The 23,593-nt window shown below is 43.1% G+C and overlaps 2 protein-coding genes across 10 annotated transcripts; both read right to left on the minus strand.

Annotated features, from left to right (window-relative positions):
• Positions 1 to 1,446: 1,446 nt before the first annotated feature.
• dnase1l1 (deoxyribonuclease I-like 1) lies at positions 1,447 to 22,845 on the minus strand. 3 transcript variants are annotated; one of them, XM_046398010.1, is made up of 10 exons: positions 22,699 to 22,845; positions 21,851 to 22,009; positions 20,528 to 20,616; positions 20,238 to 20,327; positions 20,025 to 20,137; positions 19,808 to 19,920; positions 19,534 to 19,691; positions 18,486 to 18,582; positions 18,197 to 18,317; positions 1,447 to 1,758 (listed from the first exon to the last, which is right to left on the minus strand). In XM_046398010.1, coding segments are annotated over exons 2-10 (933 nt in total). In that variant the 5' UTR covers positions 22,001 to 22,009; positions 22,699 to 22,845; the 3' UTR covers positions 1,447 to 1,756. The 3 variants fall into 3 exon arrangements, with proteins under 3 accessions (XP_046253966.1, XP_046253965.1, XP_046253964.1); XM_046398009.1 differs by lacking the exon at positions 1,447 to 1,758 and adding an exon at positions 16,851 to 17,460; XM_046398008.1 differs by lacking the exon at positions 1,447 to 1,758 and having other exon boundaries at positions 16,851 to 18,317.
• LOC124063901 (tumor necrosis factor receptor superfamily member 14-like) lies at positions 2,898 to 12,304 on the minus strand. 7 transcript variants are annotated; one of them, XM_046398024.1, is made up of 9 exons: positions 9,397 to 9,975; positions 8,890 to 8,983; positions 7,117 to 7,242; positions 6,412 to 6,567; positions 4,633 to 4,720; positions 4,380 to 4,532; positions 4,240 to 4,264; positions 4,064 to 4,119; positions 2,901 to 3,832 (listed from the first exon to the last, which is right to left on the minus strand). In XM_046398024.1, exons 1-8 carry the CDS (start codon positions 9,439 to 9,441, stop codon positions 4,093 to 4,095), a joined length of 714 nt encoding a protein of 237 aa, XP_046253980.1. In that variant the 5' UTR covers positions 9,442 to 9,975; the 3' UTR covers positions 2,901 to 3,832; positions 4,064 to 4,092. The 7 variants fall into 7 exon arrangements, with proteins under 7 accessions (XP_046253976.1, XP_046253974.1, XP_046253975.1 ...); XM_046398022.1 differs by having other exon boundaries at positions 2,900 to 3,832; positions 4,240 to 4,532; positions 9,397 to 9,983; XM_046398020.1 differs by adding an exon at positions 12,196 to 12,304 and having other exon boundaries at positions 2,898 to 4,532; positions 9,397 to 9,536.
• Positions 22,846 to 23,593: the final 748 nt, after the last annotated feature.

A 23,593-nucleotide genomic window follows, 5' to 3' on the forward strand; every position in this document is an offset into this window, starting at 1 on the left:
GTTTTGCAGCTTTATTGCGAATAAAAACAAACAGTGAAACGATTTCCCAGTTTAAAAAACAATGTTTCACAACATCTTCAAAGGCGGGCGGCACGGTGGTGCAGTGGTTAGCACTGTCGCCTCATAGCAAAAGAGGGTTCCAGGTTCGAATCCCGGTCTGGGCCCTTCTATGTGGAGTTTGCATGTTCTCCCTGCGTGGGTTTTCTCCGGGTACTCCGGCTTCCTCCCACAATACCAAAAACATGCACATTAGGTTAATTGGCTACTCTAAATTGCCCCTAGGTGTGAGTGTGAGAGTGTGTGGTTATCTGTCTTTGTGTGTTGGCCCTGTGACTGACTGGCGACCAGTCCAGGGTGAACCCCGCCTCTCGCCTGTATTCAGCTGGGATAGGCTCCAGCTCCCCCGCGACCCTGATGGATGGATCTTCAAAGGCTAATTCAGGACTTCCCTCTTCCCGTATACCTTTGGAGCTGGAGTCATATTCACTGAGGAGTAGACATCAATCGTAACAACCAGGAAGACATCAATCGTACTAGTCTGCAAAATCCAGGAAGACATCAAGTGGAGCCCAAACATGAATTCATCTGAAAATAGTCCCCAACAAAGGCCTGATTTCCTCCTGTTTGAGCAACATTTGCTCTAACTTGACTGCTAACAACAAAACTTTTTCAGCCAATAATGATTTGATGTTTCTTATCAGGGACTGAAGCCATCACATGACTGCAGAAATCCCCTTGGTTTGAAAACAGATCTCAGTTTGCTTTGCTTTCACTTTTACTTCATTGTGATCGCAGTGCAGCCATGTTTTTCTTCCTTGATGTTATCTCTGATCAGACAAACACCAGAAATGAAAATGTTCCTGGACTTTTCTAGTGAAATTTAACCCATAAACAACACATTCTAAATTAGACCTGAATTTTAATTTTAATTTTGATTGTGATTTTACAGAGTGGGAGAGTCAGAATAAGACAGTGAACAAACAACAGACTCAAAGAGGAAGAAGAAAGAGGATCGTGGGGTTGAAAATAGAACTAAAAGAAGATCCACAAGCTTCGTGGTTTGGCCTGTTGTTATTAGAGTTCCCTTTCTTGTTCTAAAAAATCTTCACTAAAGAGAAACTCAGCATGTTGTTTATGACAAATTTAATATTGAATACATTCCAAACATTTCAGTTTTTATTTACACAGTGCACAGCTTGTATGTAAGGCAACAACATGTAACAACAGTGGGAACCGCCTCACCAATGATTTGATCAATTGTTCCATCATTAGTAATTCATGGTTCCAAATCTTTTTCCACTTCCTCACTTTGTACTGTTGAACACATTCAGTAAGAATGTGTTCCTTTAGCTTCATCATTGGTGCCTTTGAACTACTTTATTAATTGAGGTTATTTCCACTGTTTGCTGCACAGACTTTGATAAGACTGCAGATGTCGCTCAGTATTGTGCAGCACACGACGGCCGCCTGTTCCTCTTTACCTCACATCACTTTGAGAACGTTAATAAAATGCTGTTGTTCCCCACAGTGGAAGGAACAAATGAGCTGCAGTTTGTGCTCACAACGATTCATCAACATCTGTTCCAGAGGTGCTGATCTGTCTGTCTTTTCTCAGCTGTGAAATGTCCCAGAGACTACAGCCGGACTTGAAGCAGCCTATGAATTTCTCCATTTGCACCATTCAAACACAGTATTGCATTAAAGATTTTCTGGCACGAGCTCATCATCTGCCGTGCTGCTGGTGTTGCAGCATTTCTCCTACACAACAGAGCAGATGGAGACTTGATTAAAAATACTTAAAAAACAAGCCAAAAATGATCTGAACTGGCTCAATATGGTTCGTCCACTGTAATCCAAGTCTCTGGAAGCCTCCAGATCACACACTGATTGGGAGATGTTATCTACACTACATGTACATGCATTAGTTTGTCAGCATGCTGACGCTTTTAACTTAGTCACTACAGTGAAGATTGTGGCTTAAAAAAGAGTGTAAATAACATCTTCTTTGCTCAGTTTAGGTTTTCTGAGCTTCCTTAGACTTGGATTCTACTGGACAAGCTGTATGGAGTCATTTTCTGTGTTTTACTTTATTTACTTGAGCTGCTTCGTTACTTTATAAGCTGCTGAATATCCAATTTCCCTGAGGGAGTCACCCCACAGGGATTAATAAAGTGAAGTCTAAGTCCAAGTCTAGACAATGACTGACTGACAACAGAACGTTTCCATGACAACGTAATGGTTGTATTTCCATCTTCTTACATCCTGTTACTTTCTTATTTTAACGGTGGGGAGAAACTCAATGAATCAGAATCAGAATTGTATTTATTGCCATAAGTGAAAAGATTTCACATTACTAGCAATTTGTCTTAGTGATTGGTGCATACATAAAACATCAGAACAAGTAACATATAATAATAGAATAAAATAACATTAGTGTTCTGGAGAAGTACAGAGTGAGAAGTAGTGCAAGTAAGTGAGGTAAACAGTGCAAATGGTCAGCAGGTGGATGTTGACATGAGCACAGATCAGTTCCTGTACTGAAGTAATTAAGGGTCAGCTGTGATCCGACCTGCACGCCTCAGAGTCCTGGAGGTGTACAGGTCTCTGAGAGATGGAAGGCTGCGGCCGATCACCTTCTCAGCAGACCTCACAGCACGCTGCAGTCTGTGCTTGTCCCTGGCAGTGGCCCCAGAAACCACACGGTGATGGAGGAGGTGAGGATGGACTCAATGATGGCCGTGTAGAACTGAACCATCATCTTGACGGGCATCTTGAGTTTCCTCAGCTGCCGCAGGAAGAACATCTGCTGGACACTTTTGATGAGGGAGCTGATGGTCAGCTCCCACACCCTGGGAGCTGGCACTTTCCAAAAGTCAATGATCATCTCCACTGGAGACTGGAACTATGGTGGAGGCTTTGAAGCAGACTGGCACATGGCATGACTCCAGAGAGGTGTTGAAAATGTCTGAACACTGGAGTCAGCTCGTCCACACAGTGTCTCAGGGTGGAGGGGGACACACCCTCTGGTCTAGGAGCTTTGACAACGTTACAGGAAGACAGCGCCATCTACTGTGCCAAAGTGCACCTCCCGCAATGGAGAGGGAATTTCTATGTGATACTCAGAGCTGATCACTCCACTGACGCATACGATATGAAGACAAATAAATACATAAAACACAGACATCACTACAGTCAGTGGTTAACATCATGCAGCGCTAATGTCATCCTTTCTGTTGTGTGAAATATTCCAAATCACAGCTTCACAAAACCTGTTGCTGGACAGTTCATCAAAGGTCACAGTCAGTTAAATATGGACTAAGATTTTAAAAGATACAACAGAGGAGCTAACTGGATCAGCTTCTGACGGAGCAGTAAAAACGACCAGAGACAGAGACAGAGACATACCCACACTGTGTGATTAGGAGACAGTGGGACAGGGGAGGCCATTCCACACACTGAGTAACAGCTGAGTTCACAAACAATTAAAGTTCAACCATGTGTGGACTAAACATTATGTGTCATGTGTCAGCTCACAGCCCTGTGGGGCTTCAGTACACAAACTGCATACCAATATGATGTCTTGTGAACTTGGAATATTCAGCACATGGACTCTTCTGACTATTTGCTGCTTTTCTCCTGCACCTGAACTCACCTGGGCTTTTTTTAGTTAAAGTTTTCAGTCTGTCTGATGTTCAGGTCCCCCTGTGAGCTCTGTGTGGCCCCCACAGGAGATCACGTACAGCAACATGAAGATGACCTACTGGAATTCATCACAGAAACACTCTGACTGAGACTTTCCTCCTCAGGGATCTGCTGGATTCATTTCTGTGCACTGCAAAGACAATGTCCCATCATGATTATAACAAGAATATAACTGGATTGTAGACAACATTTCCTCTGCAGTGTCCAAAACAGTCTGCATGTTTACACATGAACTGTTGCATCCTAAGGAGAGGAAAATATTGAGCTGAAACAGCAACACTTTGCACATAAACACACCACAGAACGCTGCTCAGCTGGACAGCTGATGGACACTTTAATGAAGGACACACTGCTGTCTTACCTGCTGCTGTTACAATGGCTGTTGAATCATCACCACTGATTCAGCTGCGCGTGTTCCTTTTTTGAGAAAAATTCATGAGTGACATCATCTTATTAATTAGAAAAATCACTTGTAGCTCCTTCTGGACATGCAGTGAAACAGACTTGTTAGTAACAACAGCAGAGAGTGAGACTCACTTCTCTGTGTTGCTTTTTCTTCTTCCTGTAATAAAATATTATTGATGAAAAAGACCAGAATTAATAACTTCATGATGTGAAAGACAATATTATCCATCAAAAACATTTTCATATTTTTATTGTGTAAACATGAACCATACCATGCAACTGCTGCAACTGCTGCAGCTGCTATAAGAAATACAAGCACACTAACGCTGGCCACAAATCCTCTGCTGACTGAACTTTGCTCTCCACATTCAGCATCAGTTGAAACAGTCCCTGCTTTTATCAGCTGACGATGCTCTGATTCACATCTGGAAGGACAGAGGGACATTTTTTACAGGAACATCTGGAGACACCTTGAACTCCCTGCTGATGTCACAATTGAGCCATCTGATGTGAAGCTTCACTTACTGTGTGTGTGGCTGACAGGATGGAAATGTTCCATCAGAATATGTTCCCTCACTGCAGTCAGAGCACTCAGTGTCTCTTAATGCTGTTCCTGTGCAAATGACAAATATTGAAACGTCCTGTCAGTGGATTTAAAAAACATTGATTTGTTTCCAGTCCCAAGTTGTCATATTTGAGGAACAAATCCTGTTGATATTCTCTGAGGTCTGATGAGGTGTTGTAGTGCAGCTCAGCACTCACAGCCTGATGGGACTTTGATTCACACCAGATTCCTGAACAAACTGAACACTAAAATGATCCAACTGTCATTAGCTTCACTGCTTCATGCACATGTTGAAAAAATAAAATGAATGCTAACCTGCTGGTACCAGTTAAGAAGCAGATTGTCAAGAAACTGTCAGTGTCCTGCACTAGAAGACATCTACAGCTGTAGGCCTCTGTCATTGTCAGTGTCCCTTCAGCTCATCCTGCTGCCAGTCTTTTTGTTTTCCTTCACACAGGAAGAAGCTGCTGCTCCATGAAATGCTCCACTACTCGTTTTGTAAATCTAATCATAATCCTTTCTTTGTTGAGCTCTGCTGTGTTTTGTCCCCTCAAATAAAATACCTGCTCAGGACTCACAGGTTTTTAACACAAGTATGATTATTATTACAAGTGTTGTTGCCAATCAGTATGCTAAAAAGCGAACTCCCTGATGACAGTGAACAACTTCATAACAGACCATAACTACACTTGTCTGTTGTCTGTTCTGTGTGCTATGTGCAGGCTGGCATGTGGACTCTTGTGCTCGTGTGCAACACACATGGAAAACACATGACTGAGTGTCTCTGTGGTTCCAGCAACTTCAACACACTGAGTCACATCAACATCAGGAGTCACAACCTTAAGTTAATTTTTCTTTAATATGACTGAAGGAAGTTAGACATGGAAACATAATATTTTTGAAGCAGGGTGAAGTCAGGGTCGCGGGGGAGCTGGAGCCTATCCCAGCTGACTACGGGCGAGAGGCGGGGTACACCCTGGACTGGTCGCCAGTCAATCGCAGGGCAACACAGGTGAACAACTGCAGTGATATCCCACCAATCAAAGAAGCTTTAAACCAGTGTATTTCCCTTTCACATATTCCAGTCAGCCTAGCATATTACATTGTAGAGTCGTGTCACCTTCATGATCCAAGTGACAACACGCAGTTGCAAAATAGTGAGAGGATGACAGAAACAGACTTGTGTCTGTAGTGTTACTGTAATATTTCTATGATAATTCAGTGGTGGTTGTGCTGCTGGAAAAACACCAGGACAAAGTGAGCTCCATGACAACACAGAGTTAAGGCAACCAGAACCCAAACCACTGGGTCACCCACCTGTTAGAAATGAACACATCCCTAACTGAATAGAGCCAGTGTAAAAACCAAGATGGAGCATATTATTCGGGAAATTATCCTTCTACACAGGTTTTCTTCTAGCACCTCACACTATTAAAATGATGCTTCTGTTCCTTTGGCTGCACTGCACATTGGAACTTATCGGGTTCAGTGGTTTAACTCTGTGCAGTCATCTGGTCTTTCATCATTCCATCTCTGACAGCTACAGGCTGACTGCCTGTCACTTCTGACTGACTTTTTCTTTTATTTTGAGGCTTCATTTCTGCTATCTGGTGGTCAGACGTCACTGCTTCCAGCCTGGATGATCAAGTAATCATTACAGCTGTTTCCCTGTTTGGTGTTCTGATTTGAAAGTCAAACTATGCCATGGATCATCTTAAAGTCAGCACAAACAAACTAACCTCTCTGACTGATGTACTGTCCTGGCTGACAGCTTGAGTGTTTCTCTGCTGCCTTACAGCCCTCCTCTGCAGAGTCCATGCAGTAGAATCCCTCCAGTGGCTCACACACAGCATCTGATGTTGCTGTACATGAAGTTTTTAATTTCAAACCAGAAGCTGCCAACACAGAGAGGAGACAAGGATATGAGCTATGAGTCTTATGTTCTGTTTGTTTATCTACATGAGAGCAACATGTTATTATTTACTGATGTAAAGACCATCTTTAGTTTGTAGAACGTCTTTAGCAAAGGTGACAGACTTGCTGTTGTTTATGAATCTGAATATGCATGAATGACTGGTCCAGTGTGATTTTATAAAGTGGAGAATAAATCCAGCTGGACAAACCACCCAGTGGACATTTGATTTCACTGTGGCAGGAAAAAGGAGACATGAGGTCAGCGCTGTCATCACTGCAAGTCCCACTGACAACAACCTGCCAACTGCTGTTTAAAAACTGAGGAAAACACAGAGTTTAGCAAAGCCTTAGCTGGGGTTTCAGTAATGCACAGTCACCTTATCAACATGAGAACCAGACTTCAGTTTGATCAGTTCTTAGACAGCCCTGCCAGGGGGACTTGCAGCAACAAGCCGACTCAGCGTCTTTAAATCTAAGCTTTAAGGTCACAGGTTTCTATTGACAGTCAGGAAATATTCACAAAAATCTACCTGCATCACAGCTTGTACATGTGTAACATTGTGGAAGGTCAGTATGATGATTCATGAAGGTTCCCTCAGTGCAACGCAGACAGGAAGTACTTCTGTACTCAGTGCAGTATGTGTCAACTCGAAATCCTGTTGAAAAAAATATATATATTTCTTGACATAAAAAATTCCTAATGAAGTGAAAACGACGTATTGTTTAAACTTACAATGCAACCGGAAAGCATTCACACCACTTCGCTGTTTGCACATTTTGTTATGTTACATTCTTCTTCCAAAATTGATTAAATTCATTTTTCCCCCTCAAAATTCTACACAAAATACCCCAAAATGACAAAGTGAAACAAGTTTTCTTGAATTTTTTGCAAATTTATTAAAAATAAAGTAACCAAATTATAACATGTACATAAGTATTCACACCCTGTGATCAACACTTTGTTGAAGCCCCTTTGGCAGCATTTACAGCCTCGAGTCTTTTTGAGTGTGATCCTATAAGTTTGGCACATTTATTTTTGGGCAGTTTCTTCCACTCGTCAATGCAGAACCTCTCAAGCTCCATCAGGTTGGATGGGGAGTGTCACTGGAAAGCCATTTTCAGATCTCTCCAGAGATGCTCAGTAGGGCTCAAGTCTGGGCTCTGGCTGGCACTCAACATTCACAGAGTTGTCCTGTCCTTTGTGATGTTGGCTGTATGTTCGTTGGGTCAGGGTCTACAGGGTCGTTGCCCTGTTGGAAGATAACCTTCGCCCCAGTCTGAGGTCCAGTGCACTCTGGAGCAGGTTGTCAGTAAGGATGTCTCTGTACATTGCTGCAGTCATCTTTCCCTCAACCCTCACTAGTCTCCCAGTTCCTGCTGCTGCAGAACATCCCCACAGCATGATGCTACCACCACCATGCTTCACAGGAGGAATGGTATTGTCCAGGTGATGAGCAGTGCCTGGTTTCCTCCAGACATGAGGCTTGTCAAACAGTTCACACACACTGAAGTTTTCCTCTACCGAAATCGATCACAGGGTGTGAATTCCTCTGCATTTAACCCATCCTTGGTTGAGTACACATGCAACACCCAGCAAATTACATGCAGTGAACACACACAAACACACACAGGAGAAGCGGGCTGCCAAATTTTTTGTACCCGGGAATCGGTGGGGGAATCAAACCCACCAACCTCCGATCACAAGCCGCTTCTCCAACCTCTAGGCCACGGCTGCCCCTTTACCACAGCTGGACTCAACTCAAGTTGTAGGAACCTCTGAAGGATGATCAATGAAAGCAGGATGCACCTGAGCTCAGTTTTGAGTGTCATGGCAAAGGGTGTGAATATTTATATACATATATACATGCTACATTTTTTTGTTCTTCATCTTTAATAAATTTGCAAAAAATTCAAGTGGACTTGTTTCACCTTGTCATTATGTGCAGAATTTTGAGGGAGAAATTTAATTTAATCCATTTTGAAATGAGACTTTGAAATACACATTGATTGCAGCGTAACAGAAAGAGAAAATGACTCCATCCACAGCTCCAGTGGCCTCCTATTAGCTCCACTTTCATCATGCTGTTCTGTTCTGTATCTTCTGCTTTATTTTACTGTGGAAATAAAACTCCAGTGACATGGAGTCCTATGAAGGTGCATTTCACTTGCGAACACAAACAGCACCAACCAGGGAAGTATGACTGAGTCCACTGACCTCCACCCAGTTGGTTCTGGAGTTTAACAAAGACTCCATCTGTCACTACACAAGTGAAAAACCTCTTCAATATTCAACTGGATCTTACCAAGGGGACACATGGGACAGCATCTATTCCCCATCTGATACTCTAATCGACGACATGTGAGGGAGTGTCCTCTGAAGACATTCATCACAAGTATCTGTGGACAGTAAACAAAGTTTATGTTGCAGGTGAGTTACAGCATGAAGTCACATGGAGTCACATGGAGTCACATGGAGTCAGGGTGGTGAAGTTAGTGTGTGGACTGGCAGATAAAATGCACAGAGATGAAATCTAAGCTACACTCATGTGATGTGATCTCACCTCAGAGTTGTCAACAGTTGAGTCTGCATATGTTACCATGGAGACACACCAGCATTAACCACATGTGGAACATATTTTCCACAAAATCCCACAAATACTCTTTATTTTTGTATTAATTCATTTTAAAACAGCTTTGAAATGTGCTTTCACAGGTGCTGGTGGACGCTGCCTGTTTTCAAACTAGAAGCATCTGATTTATGAAATGATGCCAAACAAACAAAGGCTTCCTGTGACAACAAATTATTTTACCATCAGCACAGCTGCAGCTCTGACTGATGTTCTTCTGCACGTCATTTTACACGACAGTCTTCAAGGGCTGAAGACATCATCAGCCGAGGTTTGGGATGAGCTGACGAGTAAAATCCAGAACAAGGACGCCCTCTGGAAACCTGAAGAAAACACATCCATGTGGTGATTCCACTAACTGCCAAGGAAACAGCTTATTAAACCTGGTTAGCACAGCCAGATTTGTCACTTTAAGCTTTAAACTTTAAAACATTAACAGGTGCAGAAGTGCTTTAAAACACCTGAGCTTCTGTGTCAAGAACAGCTGAGAGAAATTCTTCACACAAACTTCTTCTGAATTGTAAAGTGTAATTCCCAGGACGTGTGCTGTTGGTGTTGGGGTCTCCAGGCTCTCCTGGTGTTTCTCCTTTGTCTCCTTGATGCCAGTTTCTAGTACTGACCTAAAGCCCTCACCTGCCTAAACCTGCCACAAATGTGTGGATAAACACAGTGTGGGCTGTTTCTGTCCTGCTGGGGATGTGAACATATTCCTGAAGATGAGGTGAAACTGTTCTGAGATCTGTTTTACTAAAATAACCAAATAAAATACAAATATACATAATAACAAAAGATTTGAGCATTTATTCAGTCAAAATAAAGTCATTTTAAGTTCTGTTTAGTCAGGGTTGAGGAACTGAAAGCTAAGAAACGTTCACATGATCTCTGATATGATGAGCAAATGAGTGCATTCTGATATGTGCTGTGATGTGGACTGAAAAGACAAAGTGCCTCAGCAGGAGGACAGTCGGAGATAAAAGCCAACACCCAGCAGGGTTCAGAGTCCATCACCACAGTGACTGAGCCACAGGTCACGTTGGCTCTCTTTACGGAACACAAAACACACAGTTTCCCTCATCTCAGACTGAACAAACTCAGAGTTTCACTCTTTCTGAAATGAGGCCCTGGAGCCAAGCTGTCACTGCTGCTGCTCTAAGAATCAATGGGAAAAAATTATTCATCTGTTTGATTTATTTAACCCATTTTAACCAGTTTGGTCCCACTGAGACCAACAGTCTCTTGTTCAAGAAGAAGGCAGCACACAAAAAGTGACAAACAACACAAGAAACAAGGAAACACAGAAGATAAACACCAAAGTATAGAATTACTTTAAATACATAAACACATGGACAAGTACGAGCTGAATTAATCATCAGTTGGACTCATAAAAACTTACAATATCAGGCAGAAAACCAAATCCATCAGTTTCTGATGTTTTTAGAAATCTTCTCCTAACGACGCACAGCACTTCAAATCTCTTTCCTGATCCATTTCGTGTACTTTGAACAAACAAAAGCTGTTCAACACCTGAACGGAGTCATTTTCTTTCGCTTTCATTGCTCTAAAGCCCCGTCTGTCTGGTCAAACCAGTTCCCACTTACAAACCGCGTGGAGGCGAATGGAATTTCGGTGTTGATGTGAAGTCGATTTATTCATGAGATCAATGCAGGCAGACTGTCTCACATGTGAATCTAAACGTATCGATTTAACACAAATACGACTTTCAAGAAGTCACTTTGTGCTTTAAAGCTGAGTGAACCCATAACTCACAGCGTCTGGATCACATATTAACTCAACTCAAAGGGCTTCCGTAATATTTAAACACACACACACACACACACACAGCTGGCCTCAGTGTGATATGTTTAACATGCTGACCTCTAAAGACAAATGATTACATGAGGAATAAGTCGACTCACCTTGCTGTTTCTGAACATCGACGTACAGGTTTTTAGTACTTCGTCATTGGCTCTGATAATAATTCAAATTCAAACGGATCGTCACAGACTGAAAATGTTCGCTCATAAACAACTGACCTCCGCCTCCCCCGTTTGTTCTTATCCAACTTCTGTCGTGTAAGCAAACATTTTTATTCTCCATGAACTCTTCAGTTCGCGCTGTCATCATGACAATCAGCCCTCAACATGTTATTTGTTATAACATGTGCACATCACTTTCCCTCCTAACTGTAAGACAACACTTAATGTGTATCGTCCACTTAACAAGCGGTTCAGGTTCCGTTCCGGTTCTGTTCTTTTCCCCAATCCGCCCACCCCCCTCTCTGTGTGTTTTTATCTCTTTGCCATTAAACTGCATTCCACCGCAGAATAATCAGGTCCTCTTTTCCTTTTATGGTCTCAGTTATCTCAAAGTTTCTCTGTGCTTTTGTTGGACTTGATTGGAACAATTGATTCCACAGTCAATGAACAAAATGAGCTCATCCACCATCAGTGCTGCGTTAGGTTTCTCTGTCTGATCACCTCATTTCACAGATTGGTTCACTCCTCCGGTCTCTTCCCTTTGTGCTTGTACCCTCTTCACTGCCTCTGCATAGCTTCTGTTGGAAACTCAACTTTACTTGTTCAACTTCCTGACTTCACAACCAGCACACGTTCCTCTGTGCTGGCCTCCACCATGACAACGTTTGTCCTGCACGACCTCTGCAGTCCTCAACTCCACAGTCACGTCCACATGTGAGACATGTGTGCCTTCCTGTGCAGACCGCTGCTATATGCCCGTCCCTCTGCTGTCTGTAGCATGAAGGACCTCACTGGAAGCTCATGCGTCCCATTTGAACTTTCTCTCCAAGTAAACACTCCTGAAAGTCCAGAAGCACAGACAGGCTTTCAGCTTTTTAGCCACTAACTGCTTTTTGCAGTATCTTTATTCTACTCACATCTCCACACATAAGAAAACCATGTTTGAGTCTCTCCAAGCTTTCATCCACAGGTGTACATGTCACCACACACGTCACTCTTCTCTCACCTGGAATCCTTCTTTCACTGAACATTTTCCATCCTTCCAATATGCAGCACTTCATGTTTCTGTTCTTCTGTTTTCCATGTGACCAGCAAGTGAACATCTCTCAGAGTCTCAGTCATTTCCACCTCTGCAGTCGTCTCTTCAGCTCTCTAGATAACACTATCAGACTCACACTGACATGTTCCATCTTCCTTTCTGAATGTCAGTATTATGTTAAATTATTTAAATCCTAATTCTGTTAAATGTCAGCATGTGTGTGTATGACACCTTTGGCCACAGTCACATCTGAAAAGCCGCCATCTTTATTCCCCTCTGCTGATCACTTCACACACTCACTGCAGTCTAGTTAGTTTTAACATTTATCTGCTGTTACTAAAACAGAAATGATTCTTATGATGAGATGTTTCATTTGTGCTCACAACAATTTCATGACAAAAATACAAACCAACAAAATTCTAATAAAACTCATGTATGAAAACATATCAGTGGGCCACACTGCTGCACTGGCTGACGTGTCACCTCAATCCCACAAACACACACTCTTGTTTAGACTCAGAAACCAAACTGTTCTCGTTTCTATTCTGACTCGATCCCACACACACCATCCTGCAGCCCAGGGTTGCAGGGTAATAATGTAATGTGGTAAACCGCGAGGTCTCATCAGTTTCAGTACCGTCAGTTAAAAAAATGCAGTGCACTTACGTAGGAGATGTGGATTAAATATTAAACAGAATTTATTTAATGCCGTGTGTGGGTGAATTTTCAGTTTTATTTTTGTAGTACAATATGTTTTATTTTTGGAGACGTTCAATAAAGTTTGTGAACGTGACGTCCTTACGTCACAGCGCAGAGAAGAGAGAGAGAGAGAGAGAGAGAGAGAGAGAGAGAGAGAGAGAGAGAGAGAGATGGCTGGTCGCACAAGAGACCTGGTCCCTAAGAAGAACACGACTTCCCCAGATCGGAAGTATTTCGGGTTCCAAGCCAACGAGAAGTGAGAGGCGGCAAATACGGACTAGGGAAATACGGATTGTAAATTGTGCAATAAAAAGGTGACCATGAACACATCAGTGTCAACGCCTCCAGCTGATACCGATGCAGGACCAACAGCAACTGGATCAACAGACTGTTGCAGCCGACGGTACAAAGTACAAACCTGTACTGATGCACTGACAACATACTAAACGTCCTTTAAGGACATGGTAAAAGTCCTGGATGCTCAGTACGAGCTGGACGGAAATATGTCTCACAAACAGCCGTCCCACATTTCTATTTATATTTCTATTCATATAGGCTGTGTGTAATAAAATAAGTGCCGTCAACTGACTCCCGTGCGTAACATCTAAAATAAATACTACAAGGCTGCGCTCTTTTAACATGAATATGAAGGAACTCTTCTCAGATAAAAACTATTTGCAAACAAAAAACCCATCTGGACTGACTCACCATTTTAATCACGCGGCGTGCTGCCAACTTGAAATAATAAAGTCCGTTCGCTCTATGCGTTTGAAACAGTCTGTATATGTAATAAAACTATATTAACAAAGCGACAAAGATCAGGGTAGATTTCGCTGAAGTCTCTAATGAGAAATTCGCTGCTGAGAAGTTCAAGCCTCCATAATCACAGAGAAGCGATGGCGTCTTGTTGCGCACTTGTGGCATCCATGAGCGGGACTGCAGCTGCAGCCGACTTGTCCTCACTTGTAATTTCTTTGCTTCAAAATTCAAATTGTACTTGCAGGGAATATTTTCACCAGACATTTTGAAAATGTCAGCAGATTGTAACGGAAACCCGGGTCACGGTACCGCGGTAAAATGTGGAGGAGGTTTGGATACCGCCCAACTCTGCTGCTGCCACAAATACTAAGCAGAGCCTCAACATGAATTAATGTGAAAATAGTCCCCAACAAATGCCTGATTTCCTCCTTCCTGGAAATAAAGAAATGAGTATATATTTCGAACATTAAACGATCCTGACCTGGATACTCTGAATTATCCACAGACCAGGAGAAGAATATGCATTTTTGCACGATTCCTTTCGAAATGTTGTGTCGTCCGCAAACTTAAGTAGTTTAACGGACGGGTCCCCTGAGGAGCAGTCGTTAGTGTATAGGGAGAAGAGCAGCGGGGAAAGAACACACCCCTGGGGGGCGTCGGTACTGATGGTTCTGGTGCTGGAGGTGATGCTCCCCAGCCTCACCTGCTGCCTCCTGTCAGTGAGGAAGTTGTAGATCCACTGAGAGGTGGAGGTCGGCACTGTGAGCTGTGAGAGATTCTGGCGGAGGATTTCTGGGATGATGGTGTTGAATGCAGAGCTGAAGTCCACAAACAGGATCCTGGCATATGTCTCTGGGGTGTCAAGGTGATGGAGGATGAAGTGCAGTCCCATGTTGACTGCGTCATCCACCGACTGGTTTGCCCGGTAGGCAAACTGCAGGGGGTCAAGCCGGGGGCCTGTGATGAACTTCAGGTGGTTCAGCACCAGCCTCTCAAAGGATTTCATGACCACAGACGTCAGGGCGACGGGTCTGTAGTCATTCAACCCTGTGATGGTGAGTTTTTTGGGGACTGGGATGATGGTGGAACGTTTGAAGCAGGAGAGTACTTCACACAGCTCCAGAGACCTGTTGAAGATCTGGGTGAAGATGGGTGCCAGCTGGTCAGCGCAGATTCTCAGGCAGGAGGGGGACACTCCATCAGGTCCTGGAGCCTTCCTGGTCTTCTGCCTCTGGAAGAGCTGATGCACCTCCTCCACATTGACCTTCAGTGCTGGTAGGAGGTCTGAGTTGAGGGGGGAGGGGGAGGTGTCAGGTATGGCACAGAGGTTGAGTGTTGTGGATGGGGTGGGAGAAGGGTGTGAAAAACGGCAGTATCTTCCTCTTTCAATCTTCCTCTTTCCCGTATACCTTTGGAGCTGGAGTCATATTCACTGAGGAGTCCTAGGAAGACATCAATCATATTAATCTCCAGATACTACAGAGGAGGTGTGAAGGGTGCTGTTAAATATCAGCATGTGTGTGTATGACACCTTTGGTCACAGTCACACCTGAGAAGCTGCCATTTTTATTCCCCTCTGCTCACTGCTGATCACTTCACACACTCACAGCAGTCCAGTCAGTTTCAAATGTGCTGTGTGTTGCTTTCACAGGTCACATGACTAATTGTCCAATCAGCATCTGCACGTGTTTGTACATGCATCATTAGATTATTTGGCTTATTTGTCATGTCAACATTTATCTCTTATCTGTTGTTTATCCCACACACACCATCCTGCAGGCACAAACATTAAGTGGAGCCCAAACATGAATTCATCTGAAAATAGTCCCCAACAAAGGCCTGATTTCCTCCTGTTTGAGCAACATTTGCTCAAACTTGACTGCTAACAACTAAACTGTTTCATCCAATAATGATTTGATGTTTCATATCAGAAACTGAAGCCATCAATTCAATTCAATTCAATTCAGTTTATTTATATAGTGCCAATTCACAACAAAAGTTATCTCATGACACTTTCCAATTAGAGCAGGTCCAGACCAAACTCTTTAATTAAATTGTGAAATAGAGAGAGCCCAACATTCCCCCTTGAGCAAGCACTTGGCGACAGTGGCGAGGAAAAACTGTCTTTTAGAAGGCAGAAACCTCGGAGCAGACCCCGGCTCAAGATGGGCGGCCATCTGCCTTGACCGGTTGGGTTGAGAGAGAGAGAGAGAGAGAGAGAGCAAGGGAGAGAGGGAAAGGGGGTGGGGTGTGAGAGAAGGAGCACACAAGCAGAGATGCATAGCAGCAGTAATAATACCAGAAGTATCGAAATGTAGATAATGATAATGACAATGAAGTATACAGAAGGTATTATGGTGATTTTGATAACAATAGTAGTAACAATAATGGTAGTAGCTGTACTGAGTCTTAACAGATTTAAATCAGATTAGGACTAAACAGTAGTAATTGCAGTAGGTTTTGAGCAGGACGACAGCAAGGAGGTCCAGTCATGATCGCTAGGAATCTGCGGGATAAGAAAGCACAGGGACTCCAGGGAAGAAGTTCAGTTAGTAATATGCATTAATGGGACATGAATGTGTGCAGAAGGAGAGGGAGAGGAAGAAAGAGCTCAGTGGGTCATGGGAGGGCCCCCGGCAGTCTAAGCCTATAGCAGCATAACTAGGGGCCGGCCTAGGCCAGCCCTAACTATAAGCTTTATCAAAGAGGAAAGTTTTTAGTCTACTCTTAAATATAGAGAGGGTGTCTGCCTCCCGGACCGAAACCGGAAGATGGTTCCATAGTGACATGACTGCATGACTCAGTTTGCTTTCACTTTTTCTTCATTGTGCTCACAGTGCAGCCATGTTTTTGTTCCTTGATGTTATCTCTGATCAGACACACACCAGAAATGAAAATGGTCCTGGACATTTCTAGTGAAATTTAACTCATAAACAACACATTCTAAATTAGACCTGAATTTTAATTTTGATTGTGATTTTACGGAGTGGGAGAGTCAGAATAAGACAGTGAACAAACAACAGACTCAAAGAGGAAGAAGAAAGAGGATTGTGGGGTTGAAAATAGAACTAAAAGAAGATCCACAAGCTTCGTGGTTTGGCCTGTTGTTATTAGAGTTCCCTTTCTTGTTCTAAAAAATCTTCACTAAAGAGAAACTCAGCAGGTTGTTTATGACAAATTTAATATTGAATACATTCCAAACATTTCAGTTTTTGTTTACACAGTGCACAGCTTGTATGTAAGGCAACAACATGTAACAACAGTGGGAACCACCTCACCAATGATTTGATCAATTGTTCCATCATTAGTAATTCATGGTTCCAAATCTTTTTCCACTTCCTCACTTTGTACTGTTGAATTACTGAATGTGTTCCTTTAGCTTCATCATTGGTGCCTTTGAACTACTTTATTAATTGAGGTTATTTCCACTGTTTGCTGCAGACTGCAGATGTCGCTCAGTATTGTGCAGCACATGACGGCCGCCTGTTCCTCTTTACCTCACATCACTTTGAGAACGTTAATAAAATGCTGTTGTTCCCCACAGTGGAAGGAACAAATGAGCTGCAGTTTGTGCTCACAACGATTCATCAACATCTGTTCCAGAGGTGCTGATCTGTCTGTCTTTTCTCAGCTGTGAAATGTCCCAGAGACTACAGCCGGACTTGAAGCAGCCTATGAATTTCTCCATTTGCACCATTCAAACACAGTATTGCATTAAAGATTTTCTGGCACGAGCTCATCATCTGCTGTGCTGCTGGTGTTGCAGCATTTCTCCTAAACAACAGAGCAGATGGAGACTTGATTATAAATACTTAAAAAACAAGCCAAAAATGATCTGAACTGGCTCAATATGGTTCGTCCACTGTAATCCAAGTCTCTGGACGCCTCGAGATCACACACTGATTGGGAGATGTTATCTACACTACATGTACATGCATTAGTTTGTCAGCATGCTGACGCTTTTAACTTAGTCACTACAGTGAAGATTGTGGCTTAAAAAAGAGTGTAAATAACATCTTTTTTGCTCAGTTTAGGTTTTCTGAGCTTCTTTAGGCTTGGATTCTACTGGACAAGCTGTATGGAGTCATTTTCTGTGTTTTACTTTATTTACTTTTTAACATTTTAAACCAGTCCTCAGCTTCTTCAGTTTATTAGGAGGATGTTGTTCTGCTGTGAAGCTCCACAAAAGTTTTGGAAACTAAGAAACCTGACTTTTCTCTCACAGAGACACAGGGAGACCAACTGTTGTGCAATGTGGTGAATTACATCCCAGTAAATATCAACAGTTGTGTATTTTCTTTCTGACCCTGAGCCCAATGTCAGGAGGAATTCCTCTGATGCAAACTGGACTCCACTTGTTGGGGAGTAATGAAGCTCTCATCAGTTTGTGAGGTAAGCTGTCCTCAGACTGACAAGACAAAAATCCATGCAGGTTTCTCTTTGAACTAGCATGTTAACATTTGGACGACCAGATGGCTGAGAAGAAACAAAGAAAAGAACTTTGACTGAAAGCTTTTCTGATTCGCAGTCTCCTCTGTTCCAGTGAAAGCCAAGCAAGTGCCACCACTGAAGGAGTGTGTGACTTCCTTCAGCAGGACCTCCACCGGGTAATGGTCGCTCACCTCAAGTGCCTGAACGGAAACCACAGAAGAAACAGTTTAGCAGCTTCAGCACATTTCTGTGCAACAGAGTTTTGGCTTCATTTGAAATGTTTGAATATTTCACAGTTTCAGTTCGGTTTGTCAAATTCTTTTTACGCACACACACACATACACACACACACACAGCCCGTTGGTTACCTCCTCCTCTCTGAGTCTGTATTCCATTTGGAAGTTAAATGGTTTGGCTGAAAATGGCACAATTGCTCGGGCAAATCTTTCCCCATGCACAACAATCCTGTTGGACCAGAACAGACAGATCATAGTACTGATTACTTTCCTCATTTGAAGCATAAAGGCATGTTATATAGATAAAGAGTCAAACCAGCATTTAGAACGACATCATTTCAGTGGCGTTCTCACAAGAGATTTTCACTATGAGTTAAACTTTGGTGAAATTCGACATGTGACGTGATAGAGGAGGTATATGGTCTGTAGCCACTTGTGATACAGGACAAAAAAGGTGCAAAGAAAAGATTAGTCAGCAACTATTCTGATAATTGACTGATTGTTCCCGTCAGCTTCTTCAGTGTAAGAATTTGCTGCTTTTTTTTTGTCATTCATGATGGTGAATGAAAAACTCTTTGGGTTTCTTGGTTGGACAAAAGAAATTTCAACACATGACTTTGGGCTCTGGGAAACTGTGATGAGCATTGTTGACATTTCAGAGACTAAACAACCAATCATAAAAATACTATGTAGATGAACTGATAATGAAACTAATCATTAGTTGCAGCCCTAGACCACAGGTGTGTCCAGAAGGAGGAGCCTGGGATGATGCTGACCACCCCTGAAATCTGATTGGCCACCCCGAGTGGCCCTATTATCCAAATGATGACTGGTTATCTGCCCAATGAGTGTTAGGGGCTCATTTTGAACCTCCTGTCTGATGAGCTTTCAGCTGGCACTGTTTTTTTTGTCCTGTGTAGCTTTTGAAGGTACAATGTCTTGTTACTGGTAAGATGATTTATCTTTAAAACATCTGAAATGCACCCACTGCCTTTGGAAAGCATCAGCAGCAAGACGCTGTAATGTTGGTAATTAAAGCAGACAAGAGAAATGGTAAATTAATCGTGTAATGTGATGTAATTGTGCCACTGAACATATTATGGCCTTTAGTGAAAATCCTGGGGCACTCAGGCACTTAGGGACCTGGCCCCCTGGGGCCCACCAGGAGTGGTGAGTTCACCTGTCGTAGGTGCAGGAGGTGCTCGATCGCACAGTCGTGTCAGTCTTATCTGGAATGAGCCAAAAAAAGCTCTTCTCTGTAATCAGTCGGACATTCTTCCTGTTCTTCTTGGCAAGGTAGCCGCAGTCAGCATTGAAATCTCCGAGAAGCATCACATCCTGCACAAATACACACACACACACACACCAACACTGATGGTATCTCAATGGACTGAACTTTGAACCATAACATTTTAAAATTGTTTAACTGTTCTGTTAACGCGAGCGAACTTTACCTCAGTTTTCCACATCCTCTTCACATCTTGCAAAACATCATACAGGGCATCGAGCTCCTTAGTGGTGTTGGCTGGAGTGGTGTGCTGTGGTATGAGGACAAACTCCTTTATAACTGAAGACAAAGATGAGGGTTTGAGAGAGAGGGAGGGAAGTGTGTTCATATGCTTCAACATAATCATGCTTTTCATCGTTTTAGAGGCATGTCAGAAAACTGACCTGTGTTTGGTGCTTTGAAGCGGACAACAAAAGGCTCTCTGGCGAAAGCATCAACATCTCCGGGTCGATTATCTGGATACTGATACTGGCCGGTGACTGTCACTGTTCCAGTCCTGCACACATTCAAACAAACATATTACAGCCTGACAACTCTTATTATTTTGATGCAGCAAGTTGCAACAAGTGTATAAGAGTGTGTTTGGTTCAGCTCACCTGTAGACAAAGACATACTGCTCCTGGTATGAGTCGGACCTGCCCAGTCTCTCACTGGCCACAGCATCATACACATGTTCAGTGTCATACCTGCATATGAAGGGGACACAGAGAGGAGAGCAGATTCAGCTGTTCCTGCTGTTTGGGCGAGTCATGTGTGTCTGTGTAAGGAGTGGTTATGAATGACAGCTGTTCTGCATTGTACTCACGGGTGTGTGCCATCGTATGATCTTACTGTGGCTGTGTGTGTGTGTGTGTGTGGGGGGGTTTGAAAGTCAGTGATCAGTCACCTGTTCAGGTGGTCAACCAGCTGAGGTAAAGCTTTTTGTTTACTGTCTCTCACTTCCTGAAGCAAGCACACGTCACAGCGAGTGATGATCTGAAACACACATCACAGCAACGAAAAGGTGAGTTTTAACACGCTGAAGTGAATGTTGCATTTTGGGTATGTTAGCCGTGTTTTTTCTAGTGAGGACCTGAACTACAACCAATTACTACAACTTCACAACTTCCAATTACTACTACGTCCGGGGTCAGCTGGAGAAACACTAACGAGCAGATCTGGTTCTTACAATACATCCATGGTGAGTACCCAGAGCTAGTACAACTATCTTTAGTCAGGCTTTGTATGGAATATTTTGCCTTCGCTCAGCCTCCACTCATAAATGAAAAGAAATGATTTTACCCCAACTCTAACCTCACCGTATCCCGACCTTAATCTGCACAAACCATTTTGAACTTCAATCCTTGGCCTTGTATAGCGAGTCTCATCCACAGACATATGTTCATGATTTAGAATAGAACTTCAGTGCTGATGAAGTGTGTGTCCAGGACACAAGCTCTGTTTCAGCGTCACTTCAGAGTCCGTCTGCATGAATAAGTAATGCTACAAACCCAAAATTTACTTTAGAACTACAGTGAAAAGGGGTCAATTCTTTAATATCAGTTTTCAACGACAGATGGATCTTTAAAATGAGAGCACCCCAAAAGGGAAGCCAAGACATCTTGATTGCCCCCTGGTGGCTGTCATAAACCCGGCCACTGGCCAAGCATACATTATGCTGTGTTGCATACATCATGGTTCGCCAGTGGATTTTTTTCCATCTACAGGGCAACTTGGCTGGTGAGTCAAAAAGTTCATTTGAAACTTGGCTACAGCTATAAAGCCCAACCCTTCTTCCCAGGCTTGGCCTAATGTTTGGTTCTGCAACAACAACAATAACGTGCACTGTTATATTAACAATACAGGATTCCAGAACTTATGGTATTTTTCAGAAGGTATCATAACTGTAGAAGAGATTACAAATCGACTAGTCCACAGTTACCATTTTTTCCTGAACTGTTACACAGTAACAAGACTATAATTAACGTATAGGTGCTCTACAACTACACTAATAGTGGAATATATTTCAGAGTTTCTTTATTTGTCCTGACACAGGCACCCAGAGAGTATTTTATTTGTATGTAGTATTTATTTCATTAAATATGAAATATTATTAGTATCCCACACATACTAAATAAGTACACAGTAGTAAATAAAAAAATGCCTGATGATCTTTGAGACAGGTCAAATATCAAAGTTTCTCAGCCTAATCCGACTGTCTTTGTCTTACCCTGGTGAGAGTATGCATGACGTTGCTCTTCTTGGTCTTGGACTCTCCAAAGTGATGAAGGTTGAAGGCACAAATTCTAAAATCTGAAGCCCCTCGAACATCACACACTCCCATCAGGAAGGAGAACAGGAGGATGGAAGAGGACCTCATGGCAAAGAGCTGCAAGAGACAGCAACCAATGTGCAGAAATGACGACAGTGGTTTGTATGTCTGGGACAAAACAGCTGAGGACAAACACGGGCCTGACCCAAACACTCTCACACACACCCGTACACGTATCCATGATGTTTATGACCTGCAGCTGGACTCTGGGAAACTCAAGCTAAAGCTGTTTTGCTGTTTGTTTTGTCAGTATCTGACAGCCTGGAAAACGATCAATGACTTTCCTCAATAATCAAAAACCAGTCACCAAAGTCTTTATGATTCTTTTTCCATTTTGCAAGAGATATAAACAATAAAACACAGAATTGTTTCAAACTTTACTGCTGTTACTATTTATTCATTACGACCACCCTTACCACAAGTGTCATAACCACACAAACACACACATAGACAGGAGACTGACTCATTTGTACCCCACACAGCCAGACACTAAGCCTCCCGTCCCCAGCAGTCCTCACATGAAACCCCGCTCAGGTTATCCGGGACCAACAAAATGTGATATTCAGCTTGTTATGGCCTCTCCAGCAGCTGCTAGTTGCACTTCTCTCTCCTGTCTCCTGTCTCCGTCACACTCACTCGACACACAGACGTCTCAGGTTACGAGTCCCAATCCCCACTAAGACCTTGTTCCTTGACTGACTCTTTAAAACAGAAAGATAAGTCAAGCGGAAGCAACAGCAGCTTACCTGTTTGTTATCTGTCGGCACTTCCCGGCTTGGTTTTGTTTCGAGCCAACTCTTCCACAGACCAGAGCTCGATCCGAGCTGTTTCGGTGTGTGTGTGCTTCCTGTGGGCGGGGCTTCTCTAGAGGCGCACGCGACAGCATAAACTTTGCTGGCCCGAGAGTTTTGTTTATTAACATGTTTGGTTTATTTTTAAGCCGTTGTCACATGTGATCTGCTTACAACGCCCAGAGAGTCATGTCTGTTTTCACAGCCAAAATAGAAAACTGCCGATGCAATCACCGGAGCAGAATGGATTCTTCGCAATAAGTCCGTTTAGCCTCATGCTGTAAGTAGTCATAGTTTTAATACTAATTGATTATACCAGTCAACAAGAGCGACTGAACAGCTCGTTACGTCCTGACATGCGCCGATCAGCCACAACACTAACACAATGACTAAATCTAATCACTCACCCCTTTCCATTATTAATAGCTGACGTGCCCTTGAGCAAGGCACCTAACCCCCTAACTGTTCCCCCGGGCGCCTGACATGGCAGCTCACTGCTCCTGTGTGTTCCGTGCATGTAATTTGCTGGGTGGGGTTAAATCCCGAGGAAATATTCAATATTCTCTTGAGTAAGTGGGTGGCCTAAACGGCACTGCATCACATTGTCTCCGTCGGTAAGGCACCACAGGCGAGCACCATAGCTAAGAGTGAAAGAGTGACACTCCTGTTAGGTTCTTTTAAGACTAGGACCCCAAAGCAGAGATGTACACACTGGTGAGTGGGAACAGAAGGTTCTTTTAATCACTCTACAAACCAAATCTGGAACAAAACCAGACAGTGGAGGCAGGGAGCTGGCTGGCAGGGGGAAATGTTTGGCCGCATAACACAGGAGAATCTCTATTCAGGTAAC

This window comes from Scatophagus argus, chromosome 8 (genome assembly GCF_020382885.2).
Source record: "Scatophagus argus isolate fScaArg1 chromosome 8, fScaArg1.pri, whole genome shotgun sequence".
Lineage (NCBI taxonomy): Eukaryota > Metazoa > Chordata > Actinopteri > Scatophagidae > Scatophagus > Scatophagus argus.

Coding starts and splice junctions, on each gene's coding strand:
- LOC124063901 (XM_046398020.1), bottom strand. CDS start 9,441: ATGACGTGCAGAAGAACATCAGTCAGAGCTGCAGCTGTGCTGATG. Junction 7,243..8,889: donor CTGTCCCATGTGTCCCCTTG/GTAAGATCCAGT, acceptor TTTTTTCAACAG/GATTTCGAGTTGACACATAC. Junction 6,568..7,116: donor ATGTACAAGCTGTGATGCAG/GTAGATTTTTGT, acceptor CTGTGTTGGCAG/CTTCTGGTTTGAAATTAAAA.
- dnase1l1 (XM_046398008.1), bottom strand. CDS start 22,000: ATGAGGTCCTCTTCCATCCTCCTGTTCTCCTTCCTGATGGGAGTGTGT. Junction 19,692..19,807: donor AGAGGATGTGGAAAACTGAG/GTAAAGTTCGCT, acceptor GTATTTGTGCAG/GATGTGATGCTTCTCGGAGA. Junction 18,318..18,485: donor ACAGACTCAGAGAGGAGGAG/GTAACCAACGGG, acceptor GTTTCCGTTCAG/GCACTTGAGGTGAGCGACCA.